Below are 18241 nucleotides of genomic sequence, written 5' to 3' on the forward strand. Positions count from 1 at the left end.
TAAGAAAATTTCTATCAATCCGTTACGTATCTTCGGGCCCCTAAACTGTGTCTCAACTAGTTCAGATAAATAGCTCTAAAGCCGCTAGTTTCTTTTATGGAGCGAACTCTGATCGCTCCATAAAAGAAACTGGTGGCTATAGAGCTATTTAAAAGTGTTATACTGTACTTTAAACATTTCGGACGATTTTATTTTGGGACAGTTTTTTGTCCGAAATTAAAATCGTCCGAGTTATTTGCAAGTAATTTATGTTGGGTTACATGTACGGGGCCAGGGTCTCCCAAAGGGTTTATTTTTCTCTTTCAACTTGTATTTTTCTTTTGTTTATTTACTTGAAGCAGGAGCCCGTTGATCCTGGTTGAAGATTCGGGTTGGAAAACTAAGCAGAGGCGCGTTATATCTCAGCTAAACTCGATTCTGAGAAGTCTTACAAGATCCTTTGAAGTTTTTGTCTTTGGAGTGTTGAGAAATTCCAGTAAGACGTTTTGTCACCGTTCAATTTTGAAATTAAGCTTCTATGAAACCGAATAATATAATTAGTTCGCTTGTAAAACGATACAAACATTTAATTGCGTTGTTTTACTCCATTTAATTACCAAATGCTCTCTCTCGAAAATAAGCTTACTGTCATTACTGAAATCTTTTATAGGTGAAAAAGATTAATTTAAAAACCGTTGATGTTAAAAAAAAACGTTCCCGGGTCGAAGCCGGCAAGAAACCTGTTAATTTAACATCCAGACATTTCACAAGCATATGGTATATTAGCTATTGTTATTGCAATTTCAATAGATGATCAGGCTATTCATGCGACAATTCATTATCCATCAGAAATAGTGTCTGTGAAGTAGGTAAACAAGAGCATTATATTGCAGCCACCTGCCATTTAGTAGGAGGACTTGTCCACTGAAAATTCAAAAGCTTCTCTCTCCATTTAGCTGTGTTTGACTTTTGACAAGAGCTCATGGCCAAAAGGAACAACTGAAGAGAAGGTGGGCAAAACAGGTTTTTACTGAGTATGCCTCTCCTAGCATTAACCAAAAGGGATTTAGTAGCTAGTGATTTGCGGTTGCTCGTCCTAAAAACCATTAGCTTTTCGTTTATAGCATGCTGAGTTAACTACTCACGGAAAATGCCCCTAATTTATATACGACAACAAAATTTTCATATTTTTCAGAGATACACAACGTTCACTGTCTATAACATAGCACAAGCGAAAAGAAAAGGAACAAGCTTTATACGGTTTCATCAGTCTCATAAGTGTTAAACTAGAATTATTATGCATTTAGACTCTATAGTTGCAGTAACAAAACAGGCAGCATAAACTTTCCAGCTGTATTTCCATCAAGGACACACATACAGCTAAGGGGCAATCCCCTATGAAAAGGTCGGGGATGTTCGTCGTCTCGCTTTGAGGTGTAAATCAAGGATTTTGGTCTCGCTTGGAGTGTTCAGGACGAAATGCCACTAGTTTTAGCTGTCAATGTATCTTTTAGGGTGCACTCGAAGAAATGACAGTTAAAAAACGCTCTCATTTCCGTTTTTAGGCTCGATTTGCGCAGCTCTCTAGCTAGCTGTGGAGTCCGGTCTACAAGCCCGGGCTCCTTTGCCCAACAGTAGATGCCAAAAATTTCCAGTACCTCCATGAAATCCCTCGTTTCTACAATTTGATATATTCAACCCTTCTTCGTTTTAAGTATTTAGAGGTCAAATAAAGCTCGAGACACGCCCATATTGGTCTGCTTTAGTTAAATTCAATTTTTTTTGACGAGTATTCCCGACGTTTTCATATGGGAGCCACCCCTCTCCGCGATACAGCCTCTGTTTAAGAATAAAACAGCGAGACTTTATTTTGCTCTTGACCAAATTATGACAGAAAACATTTACGTTGGAGCAGCTGTTTTTAAGCATGTTCATCGCCCATTTTGTCAAAACGAGTCTGTGGCATAGTTTTTGACACGCTAAAAAAGGTGGTAGTGACGAGACACGATAAAAAAGCAATTCTTCAAAACTGCACAAAGGTGTTGAAAAAAAGTGTATTTTTTCCCCTCCAGTTTGAACCCAGGACTGCGGACAGAAGTGCACTCTTTTCCATTTCTGTAAGTCAATGGATTATATTTATTCCTCGAAATAAGAATTAAAATTTATAAATGCGGACACTGGACCACATACGGCTTCCCATTTCTCCACAGCCCGGAAATAGAATTGTGAATCAATTAACCCAAAGCGAGTTGGAACTGTGCGTGCGCAAGCTTCTTCTTTCTTAATCAATGATGTTCAATCTGCGATTTTAATTCTTCGTTGCGTTGAAGATTAGCGGAGAATTTCAGGCTTGCTTCAACTTATTTATACTTATTTATAACAACTACGTTACACGACTGACTCCTTTTGTTGTCACGTTTGTTAAAAGCAATTAAGTGCTATTGACAGGTGATTTTCCATAAAAGAAAGCATTGAATACACTTCCCTTTTTAACTATGTTTTGCAAAAGAAAGCTAGAGCAATGTAATCGGACCTCAGATGAACGAAGCAAACAAGTATATAACAATATTTCCCATGCAATACAAAATCAACGCTCATTACATAATAAAAATATTATTTACCTATTCACGCGGGTAAATAATACATTATACATCCTCAAAACTTCACAAATGAAACCGAAAAGCCACAAATGTTTTAATTCATCAGTTATATTGAAAAACAACATTTGATCGTGTTCTTTGGATTCGTAAATTCGATCAATAGCTTGTCGCAGGAAAAAGAAAACTAAGCTTTTTAGGTCATTGAAACTGGGAAATGACAAACAGTGTTTTTGTAATTTACCGAAAAATAGTTCCAAACGAAGTAGAGGTTCGATATATAAATGAGTTAAAACCACAAAATGACATATCCCTGATGAATTCTAATTTTACTCAACTTACAAAGTTTTCCTTTTTTATTTTTAATAATTCAAAAGAAAAACTTATTGCAAACCTTTACTGAAAGCAATTGCATGAAAAACACGTCCTGAGTCACAATTTAGAACTTTACTAAATATGATTTTTAGCAACGTAAGTTTAGTTCGCGAATTAAGTAGAAACAATATATTTTCGCTTTTCCAAGCTAAAGCCATTAACGGAAAAGGTGCCGTTTAATTATTAACATTTGTTGACACAGCGAAAGATTCTTTCCTCCTTTTAAATTTTGTTCAAGAGTATGCCTCTTTTTGTTGTAAATAGCACTTTCAGGACCTAATTCAGTACTAATGAATTTTTTCAGCTGTGCGGAAGAGTAGTTGAAGTTTGGTTGAAGAATTTATCAGCCCGAGGTGAATTTGCCGAAAAAAATGCTGAGTTATCAATTTAATCTTTTCACACATATTATTATGATAAAAGCTGAACAAGAGTCCAGGATACGCATTTCTCAGGCCGGATAAATTTGAAAACGCAGCTTCATTTCTGCGGTTAGGCCTACAGTGCATACTAATCCGTCACGAAAATGGAGCTTTTCGAAAACGCTCTTCAAGCCAGGAATTTGAAAACGCCGGCTTTTCGTTTTCGTGTGGACGGAAAACATTTTGAAAACGGAGCTTTTCGAAAACGATGGCCTCACGATAATCATGTGATTTCCCTGACTGACATTTCTTCAAATGCAAATCCAAAATGGAAAAATGAACGTTAATTGTTGCGTTTTTAATTGGGGCCAGTCATATCCCTTTGTGTCGTTGCGTTTTCAATGTGTTCTCCTTAGTCAAGAATGACTCTCCATCATATATTCTGTTATCAAGGCGAATCTAGGTGGTTTAGTCCAAGCGCACTTATAGCACTTAGAAATCTGCTTTTAAACCTTCCTTTATGGGTGAAGAAGTGAATACGACTATTAATTTCACAGGCAAAACGAAATTAACGGACATGACTTAATGAACCAATAATATTTACAAACCTTTTAGCCCGGGCGTATGGTGTATTCAATTTTTAATATAGATCGAACTTTCACAAATGGAAAAAGCCACAAATATGCATAACTGTAAATAGCTTCATTTCACTGATAAACAACGGGTTTATAATTAAGCAGTCTTATTAGCAGATTTTGTGCTTCATCCATTTTGTGTCAGAACAAAACTAAACTTTTAAGTCTTTTAACATTGTCAAAACGTGTTGAGTAGAGAAAGTATTCAAACTGAAATAATTAACTGTATTGTTTTTATTCAGTATAACTAATTTTAAATAAACGAAACGTCAGTAAAATAAAATAAGACCACAAATTGGCGACTTTCTTGAACTTAAAATCAGTCTCCGTTTTCCTGGATGTAGGGGAATTTCGCCGAAACGTCGATAAATATATTTGTGGTCATGTTTCTTTTCATGTTTTTGACATCAATTTAACTGAACAGGTCCATTAATTTAATTTGTTCTTTTTTTCTAGTTCAGAACCAGTTTTTATTGAAGTTATATAGCCCAGGGCGAAAATTTTTTCCCGAGAGTCACTTCCATCAAAGTTTTCTATGAAATTTTCCTCAATTCGTTCAGGAAGTAAAGAAGTTAAGTTTCGTGGGGAAAATATATTTTATTTAACAAATAAAGAAGCCTAAGCCGTGTATTACACTGTGATAAAACTGACACGACGGGCATTTGAGAATACGAGGGAAATCTAGAAAACACGAGCCGCAGGCGAGTGCTCTCTACATTTCTCGAGTGTTCTCAAATGTCCGGGGTGTTTTACGAACAAGTTCTCGAAGGTGATTAATCTTGATGACAAGGCACCGTTTCCACATACTAAGTTTGTTGGGTAAAATTTAAATTTCAAAAAATAAATTTGTTATAGAATATTATTTAAGTTTTTTAAAAAAAAATGTCATGCGCTAAATTGCCAAATGATTTCAAACTATCAAAGCACACTCACAATTATTTTACATTGTGTTGATTTTAAGGATTGTCTTGCCAAGGACTCGAGCGTAATGGCTTTTGTCAAATGGCTTTTTTACCTAGCAGCTGTGCTTGGAGTATCGCAACTGTTTTGTAACGTGGAGGCACAGCAATCTAGCAGACAAAGTCGAAAAGAAGCTTCCCAGTTTGGCATGATGTTACAGAGACACATCTTCAAACGGATGACAGATCCTTCGTATGTTTGTCTTAAGGAGTGTCGCCTTGACTTACGGTGCCAAAGTTTCAACTACGTTATTTCCAAAGAGATGTGTGAATTGAACAATCGCACCAAGGAAGCGAGACCTGAAGATTTTGTTCCAGACCCTGACAGATATTACTTTAGACGAGACTTTGGTAGAGGTAACTAATCATAGTTTTATCAAGTTCCTTTCTTACCCGGTTTAGTGAATTTCTCGTTTCTCGATTTAAGAAAAGAGGCACATCATGCATACGTTGGTAATACGAATTGCAAAATTATCATGATGAAAAAATATATGCAATAACGATTGAAATTGTCGGACACTTCGGATGAATGTTGGAAATTCTCTACATCTTGACGAGCCTTTACATCACCTTGGGAAATCGTCGGAATTCGTCGGGTCATCTTCGGAAATTTTGTAGGTCTTCGGTTAAACTTTGGAATCTTTGTAGGTTGTCAAAAAATCTCTGGGAATCCTTCGAATAAACCGATCAAAATGCATTAATTATTCTGCTCTCTACGCTTTAAACGTATATGAAATGATGTCGATATATAGATAACATCCTCAGTATGATTCAAGAATCACACGGGAACTGTAACACACCTGGTTAATATCACGGATTATTATACGGTTGTACATGTGTTTCACAAGGACTGGGAACTACCGAATTCACGAATTTGATCGGCTAAAATCGATATTGACCGCGGTCTAGATTTTCCCATTTAGACCGGCACCTAAATCGGTTACATTTTGCGGTGAAAAAGCTGTAAACTACAATACAAAAATGTTGACTATTTCCTTAAAAAACTATTACTGGAAGTGCCAAAACGCCTGATGAGAAAAAAAATATTAAAGAGGACGAGCAAACTTTGGCCGATTTAAGTTCAGCTCATCGCGGTTCGCAAGGAAAATGCCAGCTAGTACAAACCAGTTACATTAGAAGAATCAAATTTTTCTTTTGTGCCATGTAATAAACATCTTATTAACCGAGCTTAGTCGGTCTGTATGGGAGAATCTTGATCTCGGTCTTGCATACAGACCGAACGCAGTGAGGTCTGTACTCACGACCTTGGTCAAGATTCTCCCATACAGACCGACTAAGCTCGGTTAAACAAAAATGTATGAATTCCTTCATCGAGCCAAATTTTGCTCGTTAAAGACTAAGAATGGTCAATTGGACCGATTTATGGCGAAAAAGAAAGTTTTGGAGAAAATTTGTGCTTTTCTTTAATAAGAGCTAATGAATAATATTCGCTTTCCAGTCCCCCTCGGTTCCATTCCTGAACTGCCTGCTGAATCGTGCCATGAAATCAAGGCGAGTGAAGGAGGACAAGCCGTCAGTGGAACATACTGGTTTTATTCTATTGTACCAGACAACGTTGCACTTGCATACTGTGACATGAAAACCGAAGGTAACTTTACCCAGTTTTCTTTTTTTGTCGCTGTTTTGAGGTGTCCAGTTGCACACAGCTTTTGCAGCAAAATGAGGAAAAAAGTTACGAAACATTATATATGGTTTTCACACGTAACAATAAAAAATGTATTTTTGATTATGACAAGGTCTTTTTCTAACCCTGACGTCTTATACAGATATCTAGATTTTTTTGCAGTATTTAACAAGAGGAAATCGTCTATTTGTAGCGCTAGAGTCAAGGAAATTCAAGGTCGGGGTTCTTTTAGACTTAAAATAGTAATTACCATTTACAACAACCTCTCTGGGAAACTTTGGGCAAAATACATTGATTTGATTCTAAGGTGGGCTACTTTCAAATTTCAATATTTAGATTTCAGACCTCTCATTATGTACATTCACTACTGGTAAAGACTACAAAATTAACTTCAAATTGAAGGAAACCCGAAAGTAATAGTTTTCTAAGATAGAGAAACACTAAAGAGATATTAATAAACCATAAAGAAACAAGGATGGTCTAGAATGGAGAAGACTGACGCGGTTTACAAAAGAAGAACTTCAAAAAAATAGGCTAAACTTTTCAATATGAGCAAACCGTGAAGTAGGTCCTTTAACTAGGAACATTTGTAGTCTTTACCCTTAAAATGGTAGCTTGACTTGATAATATGGACCTCTATGAGACTCCAAAATCAGAGGTGTTGTTAACGAATTCTATCCATTTCAAAACCTTAAAAAAGATCAGTGTATTTTGCTATCCTTCCCTCAGACCTGGACGAATGCAATTCCTCAGTTCCTGTTTGTCACGAGAGTGCCACGTGTCAGAATACCATTGGTTCTTATCGCTGCTTATGTAACAGGACTGGGTTTATTTATCAGGATGGAAAAGGTTGCGTTGGTAAGTATAACATGACTTGGTCAGCCTAGTGCTGCCTGAACTCGACCTTTTCAAATAAAGTAGGTGTGTAGGTATGAATTCTTGTCCACGGTTTTGGCAAACTCTAAACAGCAGTCTCAGAATCTCATATCTTGTGTTATAATTTTTTACTTCGCTCGAATTTAAAGGAGCTCAGTTACGTTATTTTGAGTCATTTTGGCCACGTACAAAATTGAATTTAAATTGAAGGAAACCTGAAAATATAAATTTACTAAGATAGAAAAACACTAAAGAGATAATAATCAACCATAAAGGAACAAGGATGGTTAAGGATGGAGAGGATTGACTCGGATTACAAACGACGAACTTGAAAAATTTAGGCTAAACTTTTCAAGATGCGCAAACCGTGACGTAGTTCATTTGAGTGCTAGCTGACAATCCCTCGATTACCACTCGTTTATTGATCTTTGCACCTGTTGTACAAAGCAAACTAACTACAGGCTGCGTCAGAGGTTTCGCACTAAGGCAAGGCTATAGCAAAGTGCTGGAGCAAATTTCAACAGGAAAACGGGTTTTAATCATTTCGATAAGAAAATGAGTGCTTGAAAAGAGCAGAATTAAAGTTATCAAGAGTCGGTACATCTGAGAATCTTCGGCAAACTTCGGAAGACAATCGTAAAGATTCGTTTAATGCCTTCGGATCACCATGGAAAATCTTCGTCCACAAGTCACCCATTGCGCTTCTTTTCCTTTGCTTTACAGATGCTGACGAATGTGCCGACGGGTCACATGATTGTGACGTCAATGCCGACTGTAACAATACTGTGGGATCCTACATATGCTCCTGCAAACCAACATATTTCGGAAACGGAAAATACTGCACAAGTTTCCGTGAGTCTTTCGCCTGTCATGTTTCCAATGATTATATAAATTAATATTCGAACCCTTCTGTCCCTACCTTTGTGATCTTGGGATGGCTTTTGTTTCCTTCGCGCGCCACGTGGGGGTGAGCAAAAAGATCAAGATCTATTTTTATCTCATACAAAGACAAAGCCTTTGTGGGTGGCTCATGTTCGCGGGGGCCTCATGGTAAGTGCGCTCGACTCCGGATCGAGCGGTCTGGGTTCGAGTCTTGGCCGGGGACATTGTGTTGTGTTCTTGGGCAAGACACTTTACTCTCACAGTGCCTCTCTCCACCCAGGAGTATAAATGAGTACCAGTGGGGGGAAGGAGGGAGGAGTAGAAATACTCCTAATCCCTTCATACCACAAAAACCGGGATAAGCTCCGGCCTGATATTTGGCCGGGCCAATTGGCCCGTATGCCGACTTAACCTTTTACCATAATTTGCTAATTTAGTTAAGATGGCTCCTGCTTTTTCTTTTGACTCAAAGTACTTTAGCCTCACTTTGCTATTTTCTCTTACCCAGGTGGCCTCGGTTCATCCGTTATTCTTGCTGGTCTCGATCGCAAAAATTACACTGAGAAGCTGATTTCCTTTTTGGACCCAGTCCTCCTGAGCTCACAGCGTAGTGGGTTTGTGCGGTGCTGGCATGCCAAGACTGACGGCTCGGCTGCATCGATATTCCACGACAACTGTGATGGAAAAGGACCCACCGTAACCATCTTTAAGTCCGGCAACTACATATTTGGTGCATATACCGACGTGTCCTGGCATAGCAGTAAGTATCAATTAGTATCAATTCTTTCTCCGGGGGTGGTACTCCCAGAAAAATTCGGCGGGGATGTGTGATCCGCTTCACAAAACCCATACCCTATTTATGACCAAAATCTGCGATTTTCCCTACCTTATTAATGACATGACCAAAAATCCGATACCTCATTTAAGACCAGACCCTTGAATCAATACCTTGTTTCAGACCTGCCTTATAATTTGTTCCTTAGTTCAGACCAAGGTTAAAGGCAATGTTTATGTGCTTTTAGTGGAAGGATAGCTTTTTCTATAAGACATACCCGATCCAAGACTAGAGTTCAAAAACCATACCCTATTTGGGACCTAAATGGCCAAAATCTATACTCTATTTACGGCAAAAACTGCTAAAAAGCCATACCCTGTGGAGCCGCACATACCTGTATAGCCCATATAAGGAAGTACCCCCCCTCCTCCGGGCAATACAATTCCTTTTCATCAGTGTTTGTTTACAGCCGAGGTATTTAGAATGTTTCAAACGTTTCTCTTCATTTCAGCTCCTTGCGACTACTCTACAGCCAGCAAAGCTTTCATCTTCTCGCTTTACAACAACAAAGGATATAACCCTGTTAAGCTGACCCAGTATCAAAATCAGGAAAAAGCAATGTATGGTTGTTCCAATTACGGACCCACTTTTGGTTCTAATAGCGGGGATCACGACATCTACATATCGGACAACGCTTTGAGCAACCAAAATTCTTCTACCCGATGTGGCTCTACGTACTCCGTCCCCCCCGGATATTCAGCTGGTGATTGCAGGTTTTTCGTTGGTCCCGCAGGGGATAAGTTCACTCCTACTAACATTGAAGTGTTCTACGAAATAGGTAATGAATATTAGCAAATGAAGTGGTTTCAACCAAAATAATCACTACAATAAGCGACTGGCTTACGATGCTCGCACCACGCTGTCGTCCAATCAGAAGTAATCTAAGATCAAAACCAATCGCAACTCGCTCGTACACAGCTTTCGCACACCTTTTCCCGCGCTTCTCCTTAGCTACATGTATTTGGTTCTGGCTTGATTGGTTCACATGATAAGTCCTCGTGTAACTTGTTTTTCAGCATAATCGCTACAATTTCTTTAGGACACCTGCCTCTGTCAGTACAATCAATTGCAATATACTTCATAGTTGTGGGAGGCGCGGTGGCCTCATGGTTAGTGCGCTCGTCTCCGGATTGAGCGGTTCGGGTTCGAGCCCTGGCCGGGGACACTGTGTTGTGTTCTTGGGCAAGACACTTTACTCTCACAGTGCCTTTCTCCACCCAGGTGTACAAATGGGTACCGGCGAACTTAATGTTGGGGGTAACCCTGCGATGGACTAGCATCCCATCCAGGGGGGAGTAGAAATATTTCTAGTCACTTCATGCTACAGAAACTGGGATAAGCTCCGGCCTGATGGGCCATTTGGCTCGTATGCAGACTTTACCTTACATTATAGAGTGAAGCCGTAGATGTTCGACTATGTTGCAAAGATTTTTGACTACTTTCGTAAGACTTTTAAAACTTTCAAATATTATCCCAAGGCCTTTTTATCATTTCGGAACATTTTCTGAGCATGTCTTCCTTAGTTTTCGAAAGACGTGAGGATGTTTCCAGGAAAGATGCAAAGTTTTTTTCAATCATATCGTAAACACATCTTATTTGAAACTCATTTTACCGAATCAATATATCAAATTTCATTAAAAGACATTAAATGACCATTTACCCTAAAATTCCGCAAATATCGGTCAGAATGTAAATGGTAAGACAATTTTGGCTCAACCGAACGGGAAGTTTTATAATTTTCAACAGAAATTTCCGACTGGAAAATGTGCTTATTACCATTTGCAATTCTTCGCCGCCATCTTGAAATATGATCAAATTGAACTTGTCCTAGTCTCTTTTGGTAAATTGGTTTTTTTTTTTTTTTGAGTAAATGCTAAATCGTCAATCGGAACGGACCTTACCATCAGGCATTTTTGCTTATCATTTGCGCAAACCGTTAACGAACCAGTTTCGCCGTTTAAATAGTAAACAGCCGAGAGCTATGAACTCATTTGCTTTTATCTTACTTCAAACCACAAATTTTGTTTCATTCTACAGGGGACCTTGGTACATCGGCCATTATTGGAAGCCTCGATTTCGGCAAATACTTGGGGAAGCTTATTTCTTTTTTAGACCCAGTCGTCCCGGATGCATTCCGCAGTGAGTTTGTACGGTGCTGGCATGCTAAGACTGACGGCTCGGCTGCATCTACATTCCACAACAACTGTGACGGAAGAGGACCTACAGTGACGATCATTAAGTCCGGTAGCTACATATTTGGTGGATATACGGATCTGTCTTGGCAAAGTGAGTAGTTATGAGAAAGTTTTCAGTATGAACTGTCTTCGTTTCTTAGGCCTTCTGGACAAATGTGAAACCTTGTCATTGTTATCAGCTTTCCTCCACAGGTAGAACATGTCGATGTTATTCATGCAATGACAAGTTATTGCTTAACACCAATATAATCTTATAACGCTTTCAAGCATTACGGGTTAGATCATGCGAAACACCTTTGAAATCCTCTCGACTTACGACTGTGTTGCGCTATAACTGCATTTTTCTGTTCTACCTTACTTATTACATGAAATTTTCGCGACACGTTTATTTCGCGAGTTTGAGGTGCGCACATTTCGCGACACTTTTGCGACTTTGCAAGAATTTTGTCTTTTGAAGCACTTTAACTTTAACTTCCTTGGTAATGTTACTTTAACATGTCTTTGTTTGTCAGAATGTTTATACGCTTGTTTTCATCTTAGATTCTGGCGGTTATACTTCAGCTAGTAAAGCTTTCATCTTCTCGCTCTACAATGTCAAAGAATATAATCCTGTGAAGCTGACTCAGTATCAAAATCAGCAGTATGCAATGTACACTGAGCCCAATTACGGCCCCAGCTTCGGTTACGGGCCTGATATCTACATATCGGACAACGCTACGGCCAACCAAAATTCTTCTACCCAGTGTGGCGGAACCTACTCCTTCCCCTCCGGATATTCAAATGCTGGCTGTGAATTTTTCACTGGAACCAGTCATTTCACGCCAACTGACATTGAAGTGTTTTACGAAATAGGTAATAAATTCGTTTTTCTTTGTTGGGTTGATGTAATACTTGCGACAGTTATTGGTTTTAGATAGGAGTTTGACATTTGCATTCAGTCTTGTGAAGCTACATGTGGCTATTACAACGGATGAACAGAAGACCTCAAAATCTGACTGTTTTGCTACTGCGAAACGGTTGTATTACAAGGATTGTGCCCAGCTGAGTTTGGTGTATTTTATTTAGTTTTGTCAAATACTCGCTGTAAAACTAAATGTTAGCGAAGACATTACTTCTATGGATCTAAATAACAAAGCCATAGCTTTATTACAAACAAATGCTTCTCCCAGGCGTTATAATTAAAGATGACAATGCAAGCAGACGATACAAACTTTGAAAACTGTTCAGCCTATAAAATGTTTCAAAAACTCTTTTCGCCATCCGTTTAAATCTTCTTCAATTTCTGTCCATCCGTACCTTGTTTTGTATAAGTTGTGTTACTGAAATATTCCCTCACTGTTTTCAGTGATTAGTTTTTATATTTCCCCCAATTCAGCGGTCATTTCGTTTGCCTAAATTTGGCTAAAATCAATGTCACAGCTAACCTCTTGTTTCTCGTACCCAGGCGGCCTCGGTGCATCTGTTATTCTTGGCGATCTCGATCACAGCAAATACTTAGGGAAGCTGATAACTTACTTAGACCCAGCTCCCCCGAGTGCATCCCGTACTTACTTTGAGCGATGTTGGCATGCTAAGACAGACGGCTGGGATGCGTCAACATTCCACAGCAACTGTGATGGAAAGGGACCCACTGTGACCATTATTAAAGTTGGCCAATACATATTTGGTGGATATACCGATACGTCTTGGCTAAGTACGTATATACTTATCATTATCATTCGATGTATTTGCTTCCTTTTCATTGGCCGAGAGCCCACCACATGACCTTCAAATAACTGCCTGCAAATAATAGTCTGCTCATGCGTAATACCGTGTAAATGCAAATAATAGTTCTACTCATGTGTAATTGTAACCACACTCTTAAGTGGGAAACGGCAGGTCGCTTTCCTGAGCGATCAGACGGAGAGTGATTTAAAAATGAAAACAAACTTGGTGAGCGAATAAAAAAGCAATTATTGATCTCCGATATCGCAAAATATCGTGATTCGTGTCTCGAAGATCAATTATTGATCTGCTCGCCACTGACAAATCACCATATTTTGCTCAATCTCGTCCAATAATTTTTCATTATTTTGCTGGGCCTTATGAATAAGTATTCTTGCTTCCGTTGGTGTTGCTGTGGAGAAACATTATGCTTTTAATTTGATCGATATTAGTTCGTTCCCTTGTGGTTGTTGTTGTGTTAAATGAACGTTGTTTTCGCATGATTTGTCGATTTACCCCTGTAGTCAGTAAGGACCTCAGGATAAAGTTTTCACATAACGTCTTTGCCAGCCACTTCAGTGGTCAGACACTTTTTCCTTGTTGTTGCAGTTGTTTCTCTGTTCTGAAGCATTTTTATTTTATCAGCTTCTTTTTGTTTTTATTTCTAAATGCCACAATCCGCTTTTCTTCATCATTTTCAGGTTCTTGCAGTTACTCCTCAGCCAGTAAAGCTTTCCTGTTCTCGCTTTACAACAAAGATGGATATAATCCTGTCAAGCTGACTCAGTATCAAAAAAAGACCGAAGCAATCTACAGGTGTTCCTCTTATGGACCCACTTTTGGTTATGGTGGAGGACATGTACATGATATCTACATATCAAACAACCCTACCATCAACCAACCTACCAATTCTTATACCAGGTGTGGCTCTACATATTCTGTACCCCACGGATATTTAGCTGGCGACTGTGGGTTTTTCACTGGAGCTTTATATTTCACTCCTTCTGATATTGAAGTGTTCTACGATATAGGTAATTGAAAATATGACATCATTCTTTAGTCAATATCACCGAGTAACCCATTCAACCATAACTGCTGTAAATATTTCTGAATTATTTTCGGTGTTTCAGCCTTGTTTCTTATCACAGGCAAGGTGAATTGTCTAATATAAATATAGATGTGGCCTGCCTAGATGAGCCCAGGCTACTTGCGGGTTCGCGCTGTTGCTATTGTCAAGCTTTTTTTTTAACTCAATGTGTATATATTTCTGTAAAATTGTAAATATGCGAGTCATAATAAATAATAAAGTTGTTGTTGAATTTTCAATCGGAGTCCGTTAAAATGACAAAACAACGTTTGCGATTGTTTCATGGAGAAATAATTTTCATGAGAAGTGATGGAAATCATTCGTTGTGAAACAACTTGAAACAATGACTGCTTTTAATAAATCCAGAAACGGAACAAAGAGCAGTTTCAGACATTACGAGCATCCCAGACCCTTCCACATGAGAGTCCGCCTTGGACCTCAACGACTGTGAAGTTCGATTGGCTTGGCGTAGGCTGAAACGTGCTTTGAATCAGTTTTTTTTTTATGACCATTACTTTCCTTGGTCAAATGGATGAAAAATTTACATCATGTAGTGGTTTGGGGTGATAGTTTGCCGTGATGTATTTTAAGTAAAATCGATATTATCATGAAAACGATTAACAGATAAACTCGATTGACAGTTGAAGAGATTGCCGATTTTTATGAGACGTTGTCATACTTAGAAATAAAAATTGATGGTTACTTTATTGGCGACACCAACACGGCGCCTCCATACAAAGCTCTATCTACAAATTTGAGAGAAGCATTTCTCGAATAACACAGGTATGAAGAAACAGGCAGACCTAAGTCTTTGCGAAGTTGTATATAAATCAATAATCTGTTATATCTCACATTCTTGACTCAATTTATTGAATGATTAAAATCTTGATTGTTGATGGCATGACAGTGAAAACCAGCAGTACGACTGCAGTTGCTTTGAACTTTTGTCTCTCGTACCCAGGCGGCCTTGCAACATCTGCAATTCTTGGCAACCTCGATCACAACAAATACTTGGGGAAGCTGATAACTTACTTAGACCCAGCTCTCCCGAGCGTATCGCAGAGTTACTTTGTGCGGTGCTGGCATGCAAGGACAGACGGCTCAGCTGCGTCCACATTCCACAGCAACTGTGATGGAAAGGGACCCACAGTGACCATCATTAGAGTTGGCCAATACATATTTGGTGGATACACTGACGTGTCTTGGCGCAGTAAGTATCATAAGATCTAACTATCACCAAGAGCTTGATAAAAACGTGCTTTATTATCTCACTAAAAGAACAAAAAAACTCCATTTTTGTTCTTTTGTTTAACCATTGGTCTTACTCTTTTCTTGTTTAAGAAATACAAGTACTTATTTCAGGTTTAAAACCGATATTAATACGCTTTTTGATGTTGCGCGGCCTTGCAGTTTCGCATAATCGACCTCAAATCGCATCCGATGGCGGGCTTAACTCATAAGAAAAATCCTCGATTTCTATAAAGATCTTTCGTAGCTACCCTGAGAGCAGATTCGCTTCGATCTCATTCGCAGCTCAAAGTATTGTAGCCTGTGAACACAGACGTATTTCCGGCTGTCACTTGGTTCTGCCGAAAAATAACGTCTGCGAACCCGAGCCAGAAAACGATTTCTGTGACGTAAGAATTCTAAGCCAATCACAATTTAGCTCAAATAACCCCAGAACCACTGCGCGAGGTATTCGCTGCGAGGAGCACTCGAGTTTCATTCTATCATGGAATCTGATTAGCCAAGAAGAAACAAAAGTCATTACGTCACAGAAATCGTTTCCTGGCTCGGGTTCGAAGACGTTATTTTTCGGCGGAACCAAGCGACAGCCGGAAATACGTCTGCGTTCGCAGGCTAAAAATATTGTGACTGGTTGTCCAAACACCCGCGTAGGACTGCGAGAACTTAATCTAGCGGCGCCGACTCGCATTAAGCAGACTAGCTTTCGTCTTGAGCAAACTTTTTTAAAAAAAAACTTAACTTAATCGGTTTCAATCAGGCTACGAGGAGTTCACAAGCTAGAGGGCTCAATTCAGAGGGTGGCAAAGGGTTCTTGCGTGACGCATGATGGCCCCAAAATTAGCAGCGTGACGCGTGAATTGGACCAAATTAGCCTCGTGACGCTGGACAAGACATCATAACGTCATGCATGATTTGTTATTTTACAAGCAAGTGATGCGTGATTTGCCAATTAGATTTCCGTGATAAGTGAACGTTCTTTCAACTACAACCGATACCATTCATTCAAAGTAAACAGTAAATAGAATCTTAAAAGAGATCAATAAATCGTGGGCTTCTGATGTCTTTGATCTTCGTGGATCTTCACGGTACTATAGGTCCAAACAATTGTGACAGAATAGGAATAAGTCAATTGAAAACAGTCAAGCTTTGCACCAGGACTATGAGCTTCAGAGTTATTTTTGTCCATTTTGTCGACCGATCATTTTTGGCAGTGCATCAGACCATATCCGAAACCGGCTATCAATCAATCAGTCAGTCAATCAATCAATCAATCAATCAAGCAATCACTCACTCAATCAATCAATCAATCATCGTATTTAAGGTCTGAAAGAATGTCGTCTCAAAACCGGAGGGTTCCAAACGGCTGAAAAGATAAGAGACGTTAGAGTTAAGTGTCATTTTATGCCGCTCCAGAAGACAGAGAGAGGCTACACAAGGAAAAAGTTTGTGAACCACTTAATGAAGGTCGTCATAAAGACCTAACTGAATTCAAAAGCCACGTTATGTCATCCACAGACATAAAAGCGTTGCCGAACAGAAGAGGATTTAAATGAAGAATGATCATCGTAGTTAATTTTCCAATTTAAGCAATTGGAAAGAAGAAGCCTGAAAAAAATCAGGGCTTCAACGGAATTCGAACCCGTGACCTCCGCGATACCGGTGCGATGCTCTACCAACTGAGCTATGAAGCCACACATTGGGAGCGAGGCCAGTTACTTGAGTTCATATCTTCCCGTGAAGAGTGAAATGATGTGAAGTTTATATGAAATAATTCATATATGAACTGCGGTTGTAGATGAAAGTGCAGAATGATAATCGCAGTTAATTTTCCAATTTAAGCAATTGGAAAGAAGAAGCCTGAAAAAATCAGGGCTTCAACGGGATTCGAACCCGTGACTTCCGTGATACCGGTGCGATGCTCTACCAACTGAGCTATGAAGTCACACATTGGGAGCGAGGCCAGTTAATTGAGTTCATATCTTCCCGTGAGGAGTGAAATGATGTGAAGTTTATATTCTTCACTTTCATCTACAACCGCAGTTCATATATGAATTATTTTATATAAACTTCACATCAGAAAAGGATTTACAGGGGTAAAGCTTTGACACAAATATTGCCTGTACATCAAAGCTTGGCAAAGGTAGCGTAGACGTCTTCTCAATTCGTATAAGATCTCTGTCAACTTAGCCTGTGAACAGGCTCCCGATTGTGTCATAGAGGAAGGAAAGAAACAGGCGGGCGGAGTTAGACCGCCTGTCTGGAGAGGGGAAAATCCCACACCACAAAATTGGCGATGTACTTACTCTTTTTACGTGACGCGTGATTGTTGAAAAAAAAATCTCCGTGATGCGTGATTTAATAGAAAAATTCATCGTGATGCGTGATTGGTAACCCCCCCCCCCCCCCACCCACTTTGCCACCCGCATTTCAGAATAAGTAAATCGCTCGCAGCAATGCACTTCATGTACTGCCGACAAAGAGACTTCCTTGTAGTGCGGAAGGTCATTTGAGAATGAGATACAAAAGAAGTGAAAATAAGGAACTATCTTACCAGTCCACTTTGGTCGTACGCATCCGGAGGACTGACTGAGCGAACGAACTGTACGAACATAGGAAGGTATGAACGAACGAACGAACGAACAAAAGGACAGACGAATAGACGAACGGATGGACAGACGGACGAAGGGACAAAGGGACGAACGGACGAAGGCACGAAGAGACGAAAGGACGAACGGGCGAACGGACGTACGAACGTGCGCACAAATTAAACGAATGACCAATAGAACAAACGAACGAACGAAAAAACTTTATTTAAGTGTCTGAAAGCATTTGGCAGATGGAGAACGCTCTACTAACAAGGAAAAC

At 39.3% G+C, this 18241-nt stretch overlaps 3 protein-coding genes across 3 annotated transcripts in view; all 3 read left to right on the top strand.

Moving 5' to 3' along the window:
* The first annotated feature begins 973 nt into the window (after positions 1-973).
* Positions 974-10522, top strand: LOC145470659 (uncharacterized). Its single transcript, XM_081454482.1, has 8 exons — positions 974-989; positions 2052-2096; positions 4907-5261; positions 6364-6513; positions 7279-7407; positions 8149-8277; positions 8816-9067; positions 9594-10522. The coding sequence occupies exons 3-8, from the start codon at positions 4934-4936 to the stop codon at positions 9932-9934; spliced, it is 1329 nt and encodes a 442-aa protein (XP_081310608.1). The 5' UTR covers positions 974-989; positions 2052-2096; positions 4907-4933; the 3' UTR covers positions 9935-10522.
* Positions 10523-10548: 26 nt separating this feature from the next.
* LOC145469258 (uncharacterized) lies at positions 10549-13101 on the top strand. Its single transcript, XM_081452944.1, has 4 exons — positions 10549-10585; positions 11180-11428; positions 11878-12189; positions 12782-13101. The coding sequence occupies exons 1-4, from the start codon at positions 10549-10551 to the stop codon at positions 13099-13101; spliced, it is 918 nt and encodes a 305-aa protein (XP_081309070.1).
* Positions 13102-14191: 1090 nt separating this feature from the next.
* Positions 14192-18241, top strand: part of LOC145470678 (uncharacterized) — a 30631-nt gene continuing 26581 nt past the window's right edge. Inside the window, exon 1 of the mRNA XM_081454500.1 lies at positions 14192-15338. Coding sequence (XP_081310626.1) covers positions 15002-15338 — 337 coding nt within the window. The 5' untranslated portion in view covers positions 14192-15001. The remainder of the gene's footprint in view (positions 15339-18241) is intronic.

This window comes from Orbicella franksi, chromosome 15, assembly GCF_964199315.1.
Source record: "Orbicella franksi chromosome 15, jaOrbFran1.1, whole genome shotgun sequence".
NCBI classification, from domain to species: Eukaryota; Metazoa; Cnidaria; class Anthozoa; order Scleractinia; family Merulinidae; genus Orbicella; species Orbicella franksi.

Bases quoted from the DNA above. Each gene is read 5' to 3' on its own strand.
- LOC145470659 (XM_081454482.1), top strand. From the start codon at position 4,934: ATGGCTTTTGTCAAATGGCTTTTTTACCTAGCAGCTGTGCTTGGAGTA. The intron at 7,408-8,148 runs GTAAGTATAACA...TTTGCTTTACAG, and splicing joins GGATGGAAAAGGTTGCGTTG to ATGCTGACGAATGTGCCGAC. The intron at 9,068-9,593 runs GTAAGTATCAAT...TCTTCATTTCAG, and splicing joins CGACGTGTCCTGGCATAGCA to CTCCTTGCGACTACTCTACA.
- LOC145469258 (XM_081452944.1), top strand. From the start codon at position 10,549: ATGTTCGACTATGTTGCAAAGATTTTTGACTACTTTC. The intron at 11,429-11,877 runs GTGAGTAGTTAT...TTTTCATCTTAG, and splicing joins TACGGATCTGTCTTGGCAAA to ATTCTGGCGGTTATACTTCA. The intron at 12,190-12,781 runs GTAATAAATTCG...TCTCGTACCCAG, and splicing joins TGAAGTGTTTTACGAAATAG to GCGGCCTCGGTGCATCTGTT.